Below are 20930 nucleotides of genomic sequence, written 5' to 3' on the forward strand. Positions count from 1 at the left end.
GCCTTTCTTGCAGACACAGGCCTGGGAAGCAGATAGTCCTGGCCTAGAATTTTTACCCAATGTTACGTCAAGGCAAATAGTGTAGCATAAAAGTCTGAAGCAACGTCTTAATGGCAGGGCTGGCTACCCACTCTCCCATTTCCCCTGCTGACTAAATTTTGATATGGCCCTCAGGTAAAAAAAACAGCTAAAGAATAACAGGGATGGAATGCATCACCATGAACATTTTGAAATACTTCTTTTGGACCTGGCTCACCTGTTATAGCTGGTGTCAAATGAAGCAAAATTAAAGTGTGTCATGGTTTTGGGGTGAGAGGTGGTCCACTGCAGAGAGAAATTGAGGGAACTTTTCAGCTGTAGTTTATGCATGAAATATTAACGGGGACAGGTAAATGATGTTGACTAAGGCAGAGTTTAGAAAAGCATTTGAGTTGAATAAGCCATATCTTTATATACAACAGTCATTCTAAATGATTATTCCTGCCAAACCAACCTTCATTTAACATGTGAGAATTAACAAGGCTCAAGTGGCTAAAATCAGTGTTATGGTAATATTAACACAAAGTGAATATTCCATGGCATGGGAACATAGGCATTACTATACCAGACTGGTGATTCATTTAGTCCAGTTTCCTGTTGCTGACAATGAGCAGAACAAGATGCTTCACAGGAAGGTGCAAGAAATTCTGTTATGGATAATTATGGAATTAGACGCATCTTCCCAACCCCCTCCCACCCATAATTAGTAAGTGATTGGCTCTGAAACATGAGAGTTTAGAGCCCCTATACATTGCTACAACCTTATCTAATATAATTATGGATGGTCTCATTACCCGTATAAATCACTAATCCCATTGCAAGTTAATTGGCATGAGTTAACTACAGAGGTTGTTCTGCTTCTGTGTGATAAAATCTACTAGGATTGCTATCTGATGGGCAGATCTCTAGTAGTCTTTGTGTGGAATTGTCCACTCGCTCAGACTGATGCATAATGGGAGTGTTGGCTTCAGGTGAGCTAATTCTTATTTATGTGAGTGTACGATGAGATGCAGGCCCTGTGTCCTCTTGTGTGTTTTCACAGCTCTGCACACAGTATCACAGTATCAGTAAGAAATAATAGCCCAAGACTGCCTGGATATGTGCATAGACTACAGTATATTTTTGGGGTGCCAAGGACCTGATTCTTTTCTCATGAGTGTAAACTAGGGGTAACTCCACTGAGGTGACGGCATGCCATTGAAGTCAATGGAGTTACACCTGTGTAAAACTAGCATAAGAGAATGGAGACTCAGAGCCCAGATTTCTGAGGCATACTCTCATCTGCAGCCTTGGGCTCAGTTCCTTGACCTCATATGTATTGCCAAGAGCTTTACTGAGTTCAGTGGTGCTACTCTGACATCAGCAGGATTTGGCCTCTGGTTTCTGATTGTCCTAGAGTTAGCCTTTACACTGGCAGAATCAGGCCCATGAAGAGAAAAACAAAAACTAATCTGGTTATTGGATTTGAGCGGTTGTGCCCTTAGGGCTGTTGGCCTGAAGCTCACCAAATTATTCAAACCTGAATGGAGTCTGTTACAAAGATCCCGTCTATAAAGGCAGAGCAAATTAAGACCCTCGCAGACTTCAGGGTTGATTCTCCTCTGTGTTGCATAGTCATTTACACCTGCACCACATGGATGCAAAATGGTTCTAGAACAGTCCTGTTCTGATTGGGTAGCATCTTAACAAGTGCAAAGTAGGTGTAAGGTGGCTATACAAAATGCAAGCCAATGGAGAATGATGTGATATGGGATATGCCAGTGAGGTGTGATATGGGAATAATAGTTGATGCCATCAAATGACATCCTTAGCCAAGGCCATGAGTGCGCCCCTGCTGAATTCTCCCTTCTGCTGTCATGCTTTTGGGTGATACAACTGCGGGAAGACCGACTTTACTTGAGCTATGCTTGGACATTGCGTTTCCTAGAGTGGAGCTTTGATTTTCTGAATGAGCATGCTATGGCAATTATTTAATTAGGAGTGTCCTTGCTCTTGGATCCTCCCTTTACAGCTGGGAGTAGCTGATGTCTTGGAAATATGAGTCAGGGATTTTACTGTGGTGGAACATGCTAAGGGACTCTTCCACCTTCTGGCTGCACCAGTAATTCACAGATCTGTTTCTTGGCTTTGTGATAAAGGAAGTTTAAGCACTTGCTGATGTATCAAATGTTACCATCATTCTGTGCTTTGCTGACTCTACACCTAGCTCCTCTCAACTGGCATAGAGTTGAATATGCTGATTATGCACTATATGTATCTGATGACTTTAAAAACAAACTTTGTATTTGTGGATAATCTAAGCACTACACCCAGATGTACAGACACTCTTTTCTCAACCTGGGTATTATATAATTTTAACATTAGCTTAATAATAAATTTTTTAAATTTGTTCTTATCAATTTAATAGCTGATATGTCCTTTATTTGAGGACTGTATATTAAGTTGATTTTTGAAACTGGGGGTGGAATAGGAGCTTGCTCTGTCCACACCATGCATTGACCTGGTATTGCAGTGCGTCTGGGAACAGTGCATCTCCTTTTGGGGAGAATAATCTGGTTAGAAAAGCAGAAAGAGTTTCACTGTGAAGATGCTCGTTTTGTATGGTTTCTTCAAAATGGGAAAGTAACTCAAATACTTTCCTGATGGACTGTTTTTTTCTCTAAATGGACAACCTATTCTAAATTCTCAATTACTGAGGGACAATCTTCACTCATTGATATATTTTACTTTCTGCCACCAACTCTCTGTATAACTTTTTTCATGAGTGATGTACCCAAATGCACGGATGTTAAATATCTAAACTGTATTCTTAAATTCATTCACCTAAATTTGGGTTGTTGCTGATTATGCACTATATGTATCTGTTGATTTTAAAAACAAACTTTGCATTTGTGGATAATCTAAGCACTATACCCAGATGTTCAGACACTCTTTTCTCAACCTATGTATTATGGGAGTGTTGATTTTTTAACATTAGCTTTAATAAAAATTTTTAATCTGTTCTTATTTTTAAAAAAAGGTATAAATGTCTCCTTAACCCTTTGTACCAGGGTCAATAAGAGGTGATTGCCAGTCAGGGAAAGGTTTACTAAGTACTATTAACCACTTTTTAAAGGCAGTTTTACCTCTTACACTCATGGTTTATGTGAAATGCTGCCAATGTCTACGTTCTGTCCTTTGATTAGCTCCAGAGTGACCAAAACAATTATTTGTTTCCCCTGCCATATGTTTATTGTAGGCTGATGCTTCTGGATTACCTCCTGAAATCTAGAAAATCACTCATCTCCGAAGTTGTAGCGTAGCCCCACTTAGGTGCATCACATTAAATCATGCATCAACTGTACATGAAAACATGAAAGCTGAGTCAAAATCATTTATCAAAGAGCAACAAAACAGTGGTGTGTTTTTCAATGCACAGGTCATCAAGCCCCTGCCCTTGCTATACACATTACAGTGGGACTGAATTGAAGGCAGAAGTCCTGTCTTGACTTGCAAGACCGATCTGGAAACAAATAGGACAGCTGTACAGCTGGGGTGACTAACACGTTGCAGACATCTTGATGGGTCTGAAGTGACGCGGGGTGGCCACACAACCAGACCCCCCCTAATCTACTCCAACACTTTATGCAAATGAGGCAGGCGGAGCATTCTGTTTTGCAGGGGTGGGAATCCTGTACCAGCTGACCCAACCCCACTGTAAGGAGAACAGGAGGGTGGTATAAAGTAGAGCTCTCAGCTACACCTAGTATTCCACTGGGCAGGGCTGGCCTTACCATGAGGCAAACGAAGGTGGCCGCCTCAGGTGCCAGACTGGGGGGGGGGGGCGGCGCCACTAGGACCCAGAGTTTCAAAGTTTTGACCCAAGCAAGGCGGCATGGGGGCATCCTTTGAGCTCCCCACCTCAGGTGCCAAAATGTTGTGGGCCAGCCCTGCCACTGGGAGCTTCCAAAGGGGAAAAACTAACTTGTACTGGTGTCAGGCAGTTTTTGAATCGGGGAGATGCAACCGGCTCTCAGTGGCTCCCCTTTCTCCATTCCATCCAAGCTTCACACAGAAGAAATGGAGGCGCATCAAGACCACAGTGTTCCTCTCCTGGGGGTCCATGACAATGCATGGAAAGGTATTTGTTGAAGAGGCTAAGGTATTTCCCATCCCCTCTAACTTTCATACACCAGAACACAACTCCACAGACTTGTCTCAGAACAGAGGAGCAGCAGAAAAGGAACTGATGGTTGGAAGATGAACGGCTCCCTTTTTCTCCTTCTGTGTCTGTATACACCACTGGTAGTAGGCCAGTGTGAAGAACTCACACAAACTATAGTAATTCTTACCATAGCCATTGACAAGTTACATGTGTTTCATAAAAATCACACTCTCCATACATCTGACAAGCTTAAGAAGACCCTTGGGGGCACGTGCCTAGCAAATGCCTTGATGTTAGTGCCAAGAAAATTCCCCATTATTCAAGTCACATCAGCTAAGAATCTGCTGGAAACTTGCGTTAGGGAGCTCTTAGCATACGAACCGTGGAGTTTCCTTAGAAATATATAAAAGTGTGTACTCTTTTATAGACCTACTTTTAGGGAACTTTGCTAATTTTGGTCTGTGATATTTGTAATAGCAGTTTACATGGAATAAAAATTGAAGACCAAAGTGACAAAAATAATGCTATAATATTAAAATAAATCAAATGATATAGTGCCATTATTCTGATACAGAATTTTTACACAGCAATATTAATACATGCACATGACAAGAAGTCAGGTGGCCCATTAGAATAGATTTTAGGGTTTCTTTTTAAATAGAAACTACATTTTAATACATTGTTTCAGATGAGGAGCACGTTTTACGGCAGATTAAGTAACAAGTCTTTCTTCTCTTTGAACACTGAAACAACATACAGAATTCTCTGAACACTTTTTACACTTAGATGCTTTGGTTTAATGGGACAGTTTAAAAGCTACACCTATTGGTTAAACTGTTAATGTCGTGATGCACCTAACCTACAAATACTATAATAATTACAATAAAGGTACCAAATATACACTTCTTTTGCAGTCATCTTATGCTTTGCTCTATACTCCTGTACAACACCCCCTCCCCCCTCCACACACATCACATTTTGAATCAAGCTTATTCAAGTATAAAAATATTGGCCAAGAGTTACCAAGCGACTTGTGATTTTGGATGCTTCCATTTCTGGGCCCTGTAGTTGGGACATTTTTAAAGGGGCATGATTTCCAGAAAGTGCTATGAAATTGCCTATCACTCCCCTTTAAGATATCTCAGTTTGGGTGTCCAAAAATGGAAGCATCCGGCATCATTAGACCCTTTTGAAAATCTTGGCCATAACACCACAGTATCTCAATGTTTGTTTTCAACGTTTACGAGGCAAGAAAGTATGTTAAAGCATTTCCTCTGGCAAATAACTTGTTCATCACAATAACAAGGGAAAATGTAAATACATGAAGTAGCTGTTTATGGTGAAGAACCATTCCTGCTAAAAAAAGACATCTTCGTTTCTGAACTCTGGTAAACATTTGAATCTGCTAGGAGATATCCGTAGGCAGGCCAAGTTAGGCAGACATGGGCAGGTGTGATGCATTCTTCTCCCAAGAAACGGGACCTGGAAGCAAGTATTGAAAAGGTCAGAAGTGACGAGAGGAAGCGGCGTCAGCAGCAGGTAGCGATAGTACGCATTGGTATGCTGAAATGGAGGCAGTGACATGAGGTCATCTTTTCCTCCAATTTTATAAATATGTCTATTGTAAAAATGCATTAATCTTAGTTATCAGGTCCCTGTTTTTCCATCTGTACTTCACACTGGTATCGGCATGCAGTGAGCTAGATGGATAGCTCACTTCATGACTCTTTTTGCTCTGTACTGCCATTACAAAGCAGCATAACTGGCCACAAGAAGATCACCCCACTGGAGAAGAATTACCTGGTGGCATACAGAGCACATAATGGCTTGTATGTGTCACCCCTGCTCCTGCCCCCACTGTTCCCTGTGCCCAGCAATTCCTGGCTTCCATAATGGCTTGTGGGCCTTAACAGTGCTCTCAGTTGTGTCCAGAGAACAGCTGGGTCAGGATTGGAGGAGTTCAATGGAAACTTAAAAGCCAGCTTTGTGCACCATTTCAAGTTGTGCTGTGCTTTTCTTGGTGTGTATATCTATATTACATATCGACAAAAACCCTGGATTAAAAGAAGGTTGCTTGTGCCAACTTAACTCAGTTCCCTTGTGCATATGCATTATGATACAGTCTTTGGTTACATGATAACAGGATCCCTGCCTTGTTCAGATCTAGCAAGTATCTACTGAGCATGTGTGAAACACTATTTTTCTAAGGCTTGCAATTTGGCCAAATTTGGGCATATTTTCATGGGGACAGCAAAAGGCACATCCCTGAGACAAAAGCCCTGCTCATAAGCCTGGGGACACTTAGCTTTCCAAGAAAAGGTTACTATATATATATATTTTTTAACAAAACATTTTTTCCCAGACTTATTCTTGGAAACAGCTGAAACATTTTGGCTGAAACCTTCCAAAAACCTCAGCCTGAGGCAGACACCTGGCATGGGAAATTTCAGCCCAAATAGTTAAAGTTTGACAAAGCTACAAGCAATTGAAAACAGGGTCTTACAATAGGAAGTGTCAGGCAATGTTAATCATAGGCAGTGCTACCAAGCTTGCCTATAATACAGACCTGTAGATTTAGAACATAGGACCATCTTTTCCTTCCAGTTCTATTATTTCACAAAATTAAATGAAAATAATTTGACTCTTCTGCCATAAAGCTCAAATATGTCCGTTGCATAAATTACAATCTAATATTTCTATTATAGTAGTGCTCAGAGGGCTGTACACATACATATGAAGACATTGGGGGATGATTCTCCTCTTACTTACACCAGTTTTATCTTAGGGTAACTCCTAACTTATTTATATCAGTGGGAAAGGAGATTCAGATCCAGCGCCTGTGTCCCAAAGAGCCTGCAGCCTAAGAAATCCTGTGATGTGTCTCTTGTGTGTTACAGAAAAAAGTTTGTCTTGCAATTGTTCTCTGCTATGGCCTAGAGGTATATGTGAAAAAGAATGGGATTAATTTAAATTTAGAGCTACTGAAACTCCCCAAAAGGCACGATACAAACGTATTCCTCTGTCTAAAAACTGAGGAACTCTCAAAACAGGTACTTACCATGTGATACTCTCACCACAGCCATACTATCCAGAACCTAACCATGGGCCCAATTCCACAAGTGCAATCTCCAGTGAAATCAAAGGGAATTTCATTTCCACATAGGATAGATTCAAACCCAAGGAAATCAACACTTATATCCTTGCATGCTTGTCACTAAAACTGCACATTGCACTTGGCCAATAAGGACAGAGGCAAGTGGAATGTGACCGAGTAGCTAAAAAAAAATATTAAAAAGTTTAAAAAACACATACAAAGCAGCTTAAAGGCACCTGTCTTGGTGGCAGTCAGTGACTGCAGAGAGGGCAATGTTCACCCTGAACTGTAGTGGTCTCCCCCCATTTGACACTCAATCCCAAGCAATTTAAGCGTCCTGAGGGGTCCTCACAATTTCAAGGCCTAACCAAGCAACGTCTGTCAAGGAGCCCCCAGTGGGGGGAAGACCCCCAGCTAGCAAAGAGCCAGCATAGATGGCTCCCATGCCTCCCTGATGCCGACTGAGGAGAGAGGGAGGGTGGCTGGAGTGCACTGCTCTCAGACTATGCCCAGTTGGCATATGGTCCGGGGAGCTTTTGCCAGGCAGCACAAGTTAGAGCAGGCCCTGTCCTAACCAGAGCTGGGGCAGAGAATCAGGGAGCCATAACTGTCATCTGCTTCCCTTTCCCCCCCTTTATTAGGCTGCCTCGTGTCGGGGACTGGAGCCACCCTTTGCTAGGCACTTCCCTAAGCTAGGCAGAGCCAGCTTTTTCCCACAGCTCAGTAAGGAAGCAGGCAATGGACCAGCAACTCTCTCCTCCCTCCCCCCTGCAACAGAGCAGGCAGGCAGCAGGGGAACTGCTTACCAGCTGCAGCTGGGAAGGAAGAATAGCTGCTCAGAGCACAACTGGCTCACACCAGAGCGGCTGCAAGAGCAGTGGGATGCAGTTGGGAAGGCGGCGCCCACTGCTGCCTCCTCCAAGCCATGGGCCTGATTCAAACACTTCCATTTCAAAAAATTACAAGGGGCAGCTCAGGGAGCACGTTTTCCATCCACAATCACGACATTTTCCACCTAATACAATTGACCCGAAGGGCCACAATTTAGTGGGAAGGGCCACAGATTGCACAGCACACCAGAATGCATCCGATGAAGTGAGCCGTAGCTCGCGAAAGCTCATGCTCCAATAAATTGGTTAGTCTCTAAGGTGCCACAAGTCCTCCTTTTCAGATTGCACAGCATTGCCCTAGATAGATGATGATTGATGCACTACAAAGGGGGAGGGAGAGAGAGAGAGATCTGACAGGACAAAAATTCATCTTCACAGTCACAGGGTGCATATTTGGGTGCATCCTTAGTGAAACAACAGTTTAAACCTTTTGCTGTATAATATGTATAGAAATAATATTTTATCCATGAAAAAGTGTGCGGGGGTGTGTGTGGGGAGGTTAGTGCTTAATTTGGGAGGAAGGGCTGCCCAGTGATTAGATCAATAGCATAGTATTTAGGAGACCTGGGTTCCAGTTCCTGTTTTACCACAGACTGCCTGTGCGATCTTGGGCAAATCAGTCTCTCTGTTCCCCACCTGTAACATGGGGATAACAGCACTGCCCTACCTCCCAGGGGTGTTGTGAGGCTAAATATAACAAAGATTGTGAGGTGCTCAGACACTACGCAAATGGGGGATGGACTTTAGATAGAAACTAAGGCCTGGTCTGCGCTAAAAAGTTACATCAACCCAGCTACGTCACTCAGGGGTGTGAAAAATCCACATCCCTGAAAGAGGTATTTAAATTGACTTAATCTCCCGTGTAGACAGCACTAGGGCAATAGAAGACTTCTTCCATCAATGAAGTTACTGCCTCTTTGGAGGTGGATTAACTACAGCCATGGGAGAACCCCTCCCGTCGCTGTATTGAGCGTCTACACTGAAGCGTGGACATCGTCTAAGGAATAGTTTTCTGCAGCAAGTGAAATGCTTTTAGTGGTCTCAGAACAGTTGCTAGCAGTCAGGAGTCCACCACACAAACTCATCACGTGTTATTTAAAACAGGTGATAGTTTCTGCCCAAGTGGGCACGAAGGCTAATCTTTCGTGTAGACTAAATTGCCTTGCAATGTAGGTTAGTCTTTGCAGAGCGTGTTTAAATTCAATGGCAAAACAGCGTGGAAAAGTATAAACTGAAGGTGTGTGGTTTGTACCTGACCTGCAGGCAAATGAAATGTTTCAATATCAACACTACTTGTCTCTCAATCCTCACGCACAAAATATTTGAAGGAGAGGAAAGAAACCTTGAGAAACACCTCCACCACTTTATCTTTGAAAATATTTAAATTTCACAGAGTACAGTAAGTCAACTTTGCTTTCTATCGGTCAAGTACAGTAGCCTGGTCAAGAGCATGAGTTTAAAATTAACCTTGTAAAAGTTTTAAACTTCAGTGACTTTAACTGTAAACTGGATCTGGATATTCCTCTTTATTAACTGTACTACTGTGTACAGTCAGCTAAAGAATATAGTGGACATTATAAATTATTGTAATAATAATAAACTCATTGAACAATTAGGTCCTGATTCTCATTTACAGTGAGGCTTCCTTACATCCCCCTGTTAATATAAAGGGGCCTTAAAGTGGGAGTAAATGACATTACTTAGTGCAATCTGGTTCCTAATACCTTACTGGAAGATTTAAGGATATATTTTTAGTTAGACTGAAACCTGTATTTCCCTTCAGAAAATGAATTGCAGAAACAAAGTTGTGAAGTTGTGCCTACAATCAGCTAGTAAGAGATGCAAGTAATTTGTACTGCACTCACAGATCTGAAATTAATATCTTCCACACATGGCTACTGTTAGGTCACATATTTTCTTCGGCATGACTTTCAAGATCACCAAGATTTTAAATTATGGTTTCAAACCTGTTGGTAAAACCACTTTCAAATGAATATATGGTTCTGATTCCATACTATGTCAATTTCTCTTCCACCAACTTCAATAAAAGGACTACACCCTAACAAAGTTTAGCTCAATATATATAGTTGAAAGTAGTATTCTGGGTTACGTGGATGCTGTTGACTATGCTTGGAAAAGACTCAGATCATGCTATTAGATTTGCAAGTAAGGTTAACCATTGTGACAAGATATTCCAATGTGGCTTGTACAGTATAGAAAAAAAAGTCTGTCAGAGCTAGATGTTCAGTCATGTTTTTGAGCATCAGTTTAATAACGGTAGCCTTTCATGAGAGTTCTCAAATGCAGTTTTTACTTTTTTGGAAACCAATATCTTTTTAACTGGCTTTTTGTGGCATCAGTGGATCTTTAAGAGTAAGAGCACAACTGGCATTGATGTGGAATATCACATCCAATGAATATACCAGGTGCCTACTGATGTTGTTATTATTTGTGTGGATACTGTAGTTCTTACTCACTAGAATAGTTTCACTGAAGTTACTGGCACTTACTTGTATTATCAAGGACTACTTGCATGAGGAAGTGCATCAAGGGTTGGGCCCTGGAACTGTAAAATACTGTTTCTATCAAATAATGCAAAAGAAAAACATACAGTACTTTTGACCTTGGGTTTTCTTCAGAATAATTTTGACAGTAATATATTTCTTTACGTATGTTCCTTCAATGTTGTTTCCATAAAGAAGCAAACTGCTGGGTATTGTAACCAACACTACGGATCCCTACACTTTTACCACGTATAATTTTTTTATTCAATTTGACTTACAGCAAAATATATTCACATTTATTTCTGCCTTGTCAGTTTCAGTATCATAAGAACCGCCATTAGTACATACTAACTTTATTACTCAAAGGATGACATTCTTCTCCCAAGTCGCCCATTGGCGTGCACATTCGGAGACTGCGGATCCAGAGACTAACAGCGCAGCACATGCCACCCCCACACTGTAGATCCCTGTCGCAAGCCTGAAGTTTAATAAACAGATAAACAGTATTAGGCAAACAAAAGCACTCCAAAAATAGCACAGTCCACTGCTTTTTGCAAATGTCTGAGTTACACTTTTATGTGGGAACCTTACGATACATTGAAAAGATTGCAAGCTACGATGGCTCATTTAACATTTATAACAACAGAATCTAGACTTGTATGTTTAAACAAGCCATGACTATGTAGGGGGTCTGGATCAGGGCTGAAGGATCAACTCTGCCACCAGCTACCCCCTCACATGTATATGTGAGGGGTAAAACTGGAATTAGTCTACAGCCCCCATTCAAGAAAGCTTCCCAAAAATGCTGTCCTGAATAGTGATGGACTTAAGCATATGCTGATGTTCTTTCCAGTTCATGGCCTGAGGTATTTGACTAAGTGTAAAAGGAGTAAAGTGTGCCAAACTGATAAGTGGCCCTGTCTTGAAGAGAAGCTAATGCTGAGAAATTCATAAATGAATTTAAAGATTTTTGAATCACTTTTCCTTCTAGATTCTAATTCTAGTATTTTATGGTTGAGTGCCTTTGCAAATGTAAGACCGTATTATACTTTTATCACAAAAGTCCTCTTGGAACTAGGTAAAATAAAAGCTTAATCAGAGATGTTATGATTATTATCTAGACCATATTCTGCATCTAAATTAAAAGGGGTTTTTAGTATCTAAGATGGTGGCTTGGCACAAACAGTCCACACCCAGACAGGTGCTGATGTGAGATGTAGAAGGACGTGCTGTCCATTGTAAATTTCAACCATTGGTTTAAGACATACTTGTATAAACACAAAATGAACTAGGAATTGCTTTGTGCATTTTGAAAACCAAAAATTTAAGAGCAAGTGAAACACTGGGGTCAGAAGTGTATTACTACACATGTTTATTCCTGTTAAAATACATTTTAAACCCCCCCCCAAAGGTTATAAGGATTTTAATTATACCATTATAGGGGCAAATCCCATTCAACTTGCTCAAGTGAGGAGTCTCACTGAAGTAAATGGGCCTCATCACATAACTAAGGTAAGCTGAATCTGACCTCTTTTTTTCCTTTCCGCCTCCCCCTAGTCTCTCCCCCGCCCCCCAGTATCTGACAGCAGGACTGACAGGCAAAAAAGGGTTCTGATCAATTGTCTCCAACAGGCAAACTGAGAAAAGGATGCATAAGGAATCTTAATTGATCTGAGGGAGACATTACCGTCTATTGAAACAAACTCTCATTTTAGAAATAAGGGCTTAAGTATCTTATACTGGGATTTACATGATAAATGCCATTCTGTGTACTCCCCCAGGTAAATATTATGCCATTTCAAACAGCAGAACTCACATCAAAATACATATTTACTGAACAGACAGTAACTTAGAAAAAGCTCTTGGGGCTAGGGACAAGCAATGAAATAGATTATGTAACCAGAATGTGTAGCACTCACAGTAAGATATATATTTAATAAATTCAACAGCTATTACAAACAAGCCTAAATACATACTTACCCAAAAGAGTAATCTGACTCTAAAATTGCTGTTAGAACCTCTCAGGTAGATAATGTTTGTTTTCTAACCTTTCATAAACAACAAAATAAATCTACTGGTCAAATTCTGCACTGGTGACACTGGGGTAAAGGTACAGTAACACCTCTGATTCAAAATAACTTCTTTTGGCTTTACAATTGGGTTTAGCCATGGTGCAGCCACATGCAAAAATTTTGAGGAGGACAGAGTAGTCTGAGAACCCATTGGGTTTACATCCCCACTGAGTGCACATAAACAAGACAATTAAAAAAGGGGGGGGGCTTCCTCTTTGTTCTCTTGTTGTCCTGTCTCTGGAATTTGGTCCTTGTTTTTTGTATACAAAATTAGGTTATTAAGTCTGTCACTTGAGGCGGGAGAGGGAAGGTGCTTACACTACAACTGCACAGAATCAAGTTTTAATTAGCCCGGCATCTCTGGGTGCTTATCAGACCCATCTTGTGCTGGTGCATTTTGAATTAATCAAACGCATGCAAGTTTACAGCGTCCATTCCCCCGGTCTTGTGAATGCTGTACAGCTCGCAGTGTCTTCTCAGAAAGTAGGGAAACTCATGCTATGGTGATCTAAAATCTGCTCCAACTATCATGCTACTCTTTATGGGTCATATTCTGGCACCCATGCTCACCCTGAGTAGTACCTTACTCCCCAAGGAGTCCCATTCATTTCAGTGGGACTACTGGCAGAGTGAGGTGCTACTCAGTGACAGTAAGGATGAACCTAGCCCTGAAAGAACACTGAATACATTCTAAATAATAATGACATTTAAGACATTGTGCTAGTCAATATTCCTTTTCAACCTGGTCTTCAGCTATTTACTCTGGAACCCATTTAAGGTTTTCCCTCTAAGAATTAAATTACATTATCCCAAATCCTAGAAAAACGGATGGCCCCGCCATTCATTTTTTAGCTCCCCACTTTCTCTTACCTCCAACCTTTAACTTATACCAATATTCCCCATATTTGGGGCAGAACACCGTGGTTACTTAATGACATTCCTGCTCCTCAGTCCATGTTCAAATAAATTCTTGTGGAAAACCCTGGTAACTTTCTGTACGCTTTATTTGCGATTTAGTGTCTGATCCAAAGCCCATTTTGATTAATGGAAAGACCATCCTTGACTTCAATAGGCTTTGGATCAAGATCTTAAATCAGAGATGCCAAACCTATGGGAAAAAAAAATCACAGAAATTGGGCTTGTTTTTGGCTTAATTAGCTTGTTGGCTAGAGTTTGGCTTGTCGCTTGTTGCTTCTTTTTTTTTTTTTTTTTTGATTGGCTCCTGGCAAGAAGGGGCAAGGGGGGAAGAGAGTCGGGGTGCACAGCGGGCCCCCCACAGTCCCAGAGTGCATACCAGGGGGGATCTAGTCACAGAGTGTTGGGGTTCTTAGGGATTGGCTTGTTTTAAAATGGGATTATTTTGATTTTTGTTTTCTTGTGATAGTGGGGGTGCTTGCTTACTTACTGCGTGAAAGTTGACAACTGTGCCTTAAATCTGCACAAGGAGTAGTATTCACAGTGCTCATGCATGCTGAGTGAACACTAAAAAGAAAAACTAACAAAGCATTCACCTAGTGTATGAGTATTTCACATACGCAAAAGTACATGGTAAAGGGATTAGTAAAAATACACTTCAGTTTCAAGCAAATAGTATTTTATAATTCTAATACACTTTTCTGTTTCAATCCATTTACTCCCTGTCTACTATTCTGTTCTTCACTATTAGCTTTTTTACTGTTTTTTTTTAATGTTTTAAAGGTGTAGCTAAGATTTTATTGGCAAATATTTAAACTGGACCTACAGTGTATCTGGAAATATTCTTAATGTAAAGAAATCTTCAAATTCTCAAATATTTCAAAACTCCTTCACAGTTTCTCATGTGCAAGTAAATTGGTTCAGAACCAGTCTTCCCATTGATTAGACCAGAACCTCAGAGAACAATGAAATATCTGTTGCCATGAATACAATTTCTAAATGAAAAAAGAAAAGGAGTACTTGTGGCACCTTAGAGACTAACCAATTTATTTGAGCATAAACTTTCGTGAGCTACAGCTCACTTATGCTCAAATAAATTGGTTAGTCTCTAAGGTGCCACAAGCACTCCTTTTCTTTTTGCGGATACAGACCAACAGACTACTCTGAAACCTGTCAATTTCTGAATGGTTACATTATGTACTGAAAATACACTTTAAGATGTCCAAAGAATGTAAATGCTTAACTATTAATCTAAAGCAAACCTTGAAAAAGAACAGTTTTTACTTTAAAATAATCTAACAACTTTTATTTAAACAATGAACATATTAGAAAAATTGTATTTTTCACTCCCAAAAGTGTATTCTAATAAAAAATAGCAGCGAACAATTCGCTATCAACTCATGGCCAGTTCAGGAAAGGAAGTGGGGAAAAAAGGAGAGAGAAAGAGATACAGCAAAGCATTGTTTTCTGAACCTTTTAAAGCAGGTGCATTTCATCGGGTGAAACCAATAGAATAATCTCAAAATGTAAATAATAAAGGAAATAATAAAGGACCACTCAAAATAATAAAGGAAATTAAGGCTGTACAAACATTAGACATTTTTAACATCAATATCTAAATTGGGCACTAGGAGACAAGTTATAGGGGGAAATTAATGGACAGTAGAGTTTTAAAAACTCTAAATACATTAACACACAATAAACTTGCTCTTAAATAACCACTCAAGGGATGAATAAAAATTGGTTTCTTAACGGAGGTAGTCTTTAACGCTAATTCTCTTAAGTATGATTGAGGATAAGTTTGAGAGATCTTTTAGGGAAAATAGGATGTTAAATGATCAAGTTTCACTGCATAATAAAAGTTTAAACTGAAAAGTACTGTGGCTAATTCTTTCAAGGGTCAGGCAGTCTACAAATCTCAGGTATAACTTCAAGGGGGAAACTGACAGCTTTCAATCCATCTGCTGGAAATGAGCTAAAGAGCTGAAAGGAGGTGGATTTTCTTGTGAGAAAAGTGGAGTCTTGTGGTAAGTTACGGAAGAAGAAAAGCAGAATCAAATGGGGGCATTCGCTACTACTGGAAATCGGGCTCCAGCCCCTGCTTTTCATTTTAACCAGTTACAAATAAAATGTCAGTTGTAACTAGTGCGAACTGTCTCCCCAGGACCAATCTGTCTGGGCTAAGACTATCATCTCCATCCTGCAGGCTTCCGTGGGAGATCTGTGTGAGGCAGGACCGCAGGGTGGGACCCTGGGCCTGGACAAAGCTTGGGAGTGAAGATCAAACCAAGGGCAGGGATTTTCACTCCCTGCCTGATGCAGGCCAGGCGCGGGCAACTCTGCATTGAGAAAGGCCAGAGAGTGTGCAATAAAACCCGGCCAGACAGGGGCAGAAAGGAACTTGAGGGGGAACAGAGTAAGCGCTGAGCTAGCTACCGGATGGAGCAGATGCTGGCAGAACGCAGTATGGGCAAGCTAGGCACCCAGCACCCACACGATGTAACAGGAGAGACCCCATTACCTCCACAGCCCCCCAGGACATGGGACCATTCACCCCCATAGAAACCCCCAAACACTAGGGACCACTGATCCCCAAACATCCCCACAGACCCCCAGGACCTCGGACCGCCCCCCCCCAGAAACCCCCAACCATCCCCACAAGTATCCTCAGTACCTGGGACTATTAATGTCCACAGAGACCCTCCCCCAGCACGTGGGACAGTACATCCCATAGGAACCTCAAACCACCCTGCAGAGACCTCCAGTACCTGGGACCACTGGCACCCCCCCAAACCTACTAGGACCACTCACCCCCCCAGACACCCCCAGCACCTGGGACCATGAACCTCCCACCCCCCCAGAGACCCTCAGCACCTGGGAACACTCACCCCCCAAAAAAACCCCAGCACCTGGGACCACTCACCTCCCCCTCCCCAGAGACCCCCAGCACCTGGGACCACTCACCCCCCAGAGACCCCCCAGCACCTGGGACCACTGGCACTCCCCCAAACCCACTAGGACCACTCACCCCCCCAGAGACCCTCAGCACCTGGGACCACTCACCTCCCACTCCCCAGAGACACCCAGCACCTGGGACCACTCATCTTCCCAGAGACCCCCAGCACCTGGGACCACTGACCCCCCCAGAGACCACTCACCCCCCAGAGACCCCCAGCACCTGAGACCACTCATCCGCCCCAAGACCCCCAACACCTCGGACCACTCACCCCCCCAGAGATCACTCACCCCCCGAGACCCCCAGCACCTCAGACCACTCACCCCCCAGAGACCCCCAACACCTTGGACCACTCACCCCCCCCAGAGACCCCCAACACCTCGGACCACTCACCCCCCCCAGAGACCCCCAACACCTCGGACCACTCACCCCCCCCAGAGACCACTCACCCCCAGAGACCCCCAACAACTCGGACCACTCACCCCCCCCAGAGACCCCCAACACCTCGGACCACTCACCCCCCCCAGAGACCACTCACCCCCAGAGACCCCCAGCACCTCAGACCACTCACCCCCCCGAGACGCCCAACACCTCGGACCACTCACCCCCCCCCAGAGACCACTCACCCCCCGAGACCCCCAGCACCTCAGACCACTCACCCCCCAGAGACCCCCAGCACCTCAGACCACTCACCCCCCCGAGACGCCCAACACCTCGGACCACTCACCCCCCCCCAGAGACCACTCACCCCCCGAGACCCCCAGCACCTCAGACCACTCACCCCCCCGAGACGCCCAACACCTCGGACCACTCACCCCCCCCAGAGACCACTCACCCCCCGAGACCCCCAGCACCTGGGACCACTCACCCCCCGAGACCCCCAGCACCTCGGACCACTCACCCCCCCCCCCAGAGACCACTCACCCCCAGAGACCCCCAGCACCTGGGACCACTCACCCCCCCCAGAGACCACTCACCCCCCCGAGACCCCCAGCACCTGGGACCACTCACCCCCCGAGACCCCCAGCACCTCGGACCACTCACCCCCCCCCAGAGACCACTCACCCCCCCAGAGACCCCCAACACCTCGGACCACTCACCCCCCCAGAGACCCCCGGCACCTGGGACCACTCACCCCCTTGCCCCCCGTCCCAGCCCTGCCCCGCGGCGCGCCGGGAGAGCCGGGCGGCGGAGGGGCGCTCCCCCGCGGCGCCGGGGGCTGGGAAGTGAGCGTGGCGCTGGGCGGGCTGCCACGTCCCCCCGGGCTCCCCGCGCCTCTCACCCCGGTGATGACCGCGGCGTCCCCCGCGGAGAGCAGCAGCGGCAGGAGCAGCGGCAGGAGGGGGGCGCAGCGCATGGTGCCCGGTGCCCGGCAGCGCGGGGGCTGCGCCGGGAGCGGGGGTCCGCCCCGAAGGCAGCAGCGGCAGCAGCTGGAGGAGCAGAGCCCGGAGCTCGGGCCGCTCCCGCCGTTATAAAGCTCGGGGCTGCCATTCAAAGGCAGCGTGAGTCACCCACCCGCCCTGGCAGCGCCGCCGGGAGAGCCGGGGGGAGGGGGGGGCACTCCCACCCACTCACCCACCCACGGGGGGCAGCGACACACCCACCCACGGGGGGGGGATAGAGAGAGGCACACCCACCCCCCCATGGGGCAGGGGGAGTGACACACCCACCCACTCACTGGGGGAGCAACACACTCATAGGGAGGCAGGGGGAGCGGTGCACTGGTACAGAGCCGGTCACGAAGTGACACGCTTGGGGACACGTGAAACCGACACACAGGTTGATGCGGAGTCACACAGGTGCTGATGAGAGAATGGTGTAGTGGGGGGACACGGGGCAATGCCCGCAGAGTGCCACGGCGCAGAAAGAGAGGCATGAAGGCCAACCCACTGGGCTACACGTACAGTGACCAGAGGCACCCACAAGGGGACAGATGCAAACACAGGGACACACACACGGGCATAGAGGCACACGTGTGTTAAATGTGATGGCTAATGGCTAGTCCACCTAGAAGAAAAAGAGCCTGGTATCAGTTCAGCGGCCTGTTTTTTGTAGGGGAAGGTCCAGCATTCTACCCAGCTGGTAGCATGTGTGGAGGGGAGGGAATATCTAGGCACAAGATATTCCTTCAGGGAGGCCCCGGGCAATACACACCCAGTTGGGTCCTATCTGTGATTTGCCATTTGTAGTAACTGGAGCTGCCCAGGTGCTGACTTGCATGTCCAAGTTTTGCCAGTGTCAGTGCAGCTATAGGGAGGACTCTCACATACCCTCCCTCTCGCTCAAGCGTTTTTCTGAAACAACAATGTTTCGGGATTGTTTCTTGAATGCATTCATCTTATCTCCACTATGTCTACACTACCACTTATGCTGGTGTAAGTTATGTCGCGAATGGGGTGTGAATAAGCCACCCCCTGTGCTACATAAGTTACACCAACCTAAGTGCTGGTGTACACAGTGCTATGTTGGTAGGAGAGCTTCTCCCGCAGACATAGCTGCTGCCACTCCTTGAGGGTAGATTAATTAAGTTGACTTAGAGTCGGCTTAGAGTGTCTACACTAGAGAGCTTAAAGTGGCACAGCTAACTATTCTAATAGCAACTCAGGAGCCTTAGGGAAGCACCCTCTCTCTCTCACTCACACTGTCCCCCTTTTTTCCCTCCTCTCTCTCCATTTTCCTTCCCTCTTTCCCTGCCCCTTTTCCTCACTTTTGTCCCATTGCTTCCTCCCTCGCTACCCCACTCTTCTCTCTTCTACACCTTTTCTGCCTCTATGTCCCCACTTACCTCAGGTTCTCTATTGTTCTCTTTCCCCATTCTCTCCCCGACCCCTTGCCCTCTCCCTTTGTATTCCCGTTTCCCTCTTGCACATAGGGCTTTGTTCTTTCAGATTTCTCAGACTCTCCCTTTGCAAACAGGAAGGCTGATCCATTGCTACACCCACCTTTGCATGATTCTTAAAGCAGTCATTCTTTGACTGCAGTGATTTTAAATGCATTGAGGTGGAACATATAACACATTTACTGTTTCAATGTAATCTGGTATAGTTCAATTCTGGTCAGGATCTGTCAAATCAATTTGTTGGACTGTGTCCCCTAAGGGGGTCAGTCTGGCAGCGTTTTCATTATAAACTTAGGTGGCTTTTTGCTGTTTGGTTTCAGAGTAGCAGCCGTGTTAGTCTGTGTTCGCAAAAAGAAAAGGAGTACTTGTGGCACCTTACACTAACCAAATTATTTGAGCATAAGCTTTCGTGAGCGACAGCTCACTTCATTGGATGCATTCAGTGGAAAATACTGAATGCATCCAATGAAGTGAGCTGTTGCTCACGAAAGCTTATGCTCAAATAATTTGGTTAGTCTCTAAGGTGCCACTAGTACTCCTTTGCTTTTAAATTGTTCTTGGAATAAGACTTTATTTACTGAGACCATATTTGTCCTCCATGCATTTTTATGACCAAGTTATAAACACCAAAAAGAAAATTGTGGTCAGCCATTTTTGAACTTCAACAAAACGTTGTAAATCATTGGGCCAGTTCTTCAGCTGATGTAAATGTGCACAGCTCCACTGAAATTAGGGCCAGTTTGCACCAACTGAAGATCTGGCCCATTATTTTTGGTATCCTAGAAACTTAAAACTGCCTGATTTAATGAATGAATTACTATTTTCTTAGTTCAGATGTCCAGCATTTGGACAGTCAGACTAGCAATTTGAACACCAAATCTGTTGAGCCTTCCAAAACCCAACAAACTCCAGATCAATTCAAGAGGGGAGAAGGGAAGAATTTTATCATGTCTTATGTGGAGTCAGTAATTTCTTTTAAAATATTTTCATTTACAATTTGGTGTGAATTTTATTGCTCTGTGAAAGGTTCCCAGTTACCAGCCCTAAAGGTTGATATTATATCCATGGAACAGGTACTCATCCATCCCACGCTACCCTATAATGTCCCTCCAACTATGATCTTCTGGGAACACATCTAGGAGTAAGAGGATAGTTTAAGGCCATTCATTCCTTGGCCTTTTAGCTGAGACTGCTGACAAGAATGCTAATTAGTGCCACATTTGATGGGGACACATATCCAATGAGAAATGGAGTGAAATCATGCCACTCATTTCAGATAGGACATTAAGCAGCTATGATACATTACCAACTTTTGGTTGGTACTGACTTGTGTTGGATCTGGATTGATGATCTAGAGGTGAAAGGCTCTATATACACCATTTCAAATTCCCTCCACCAGTAATTTCTTGAGAGTGCAAATTAAGAACTATTTTGTCTGAAGAAATGAACTCAGTGCAAAACTATATGGGGTTTTAGT

The 20930-nt window shown here is 44.2% G+C and overlaps 1 protein-coding gene and 1 non-coding gene across 2 annotated transcripts; one reads left to right on the top strand and one right to left on the bottom strand.

Annotated features, from left to right (window-relative positions):
• The first annotated feature begins 2387 nt into the window (after nucleotides 1–2387).
• Nucleotides 2388–2576, top strand: LOC140915408 (U2 spliceosomal RNA). The gene has a single exon (XR_012160149.1). It is a non-coding gene; the product is annotated as a U2 spliceosomal RNA (small nuclear RNA).
• Nucleotides 2577–4774: 2198 nt separating this feature from the next.
• On the bottom strand, nucleotides 4775–18120 carry PROK2 (prokineticin 2). The gene is made up of 3 exons (XM_073354811.1): nucleotides 17897–18120; nucleotides 11024–11149; nucleotides 4775–5665 (listed from the first exon to the last, which is right to left on the bottom strand). The coding sequence occupies exons 1-3, from the start codon at nucleotides 17969–17971 to the stop codon at nucleotides 5540–5542; spliced, it is 327 nt and encodes a 108-aa protein (XP_073210912.1). The 5' UTR covers nucleotides 17972–18120; the 3' UTR covers nucleotides 4775–5539.
• Nucleotides 18121–20930: the final 2810 nt, after the last annotated feature.

The sequence above is a fragment of the Lepidochelys kempii genome, chromosome 7, assembly GCF_965140285.1.
Source record: "Lepidochelys kempii isolate rLepKem1 chromosome 7, rLepKem1.hap1, whole genome shotgun sequence".
NCBI classification, from domain to species: Eukaryota; Metazoa; Chordata; order Testudines; family Cheloniidae; genus Lepidochelys; species Lepidochelys kempii.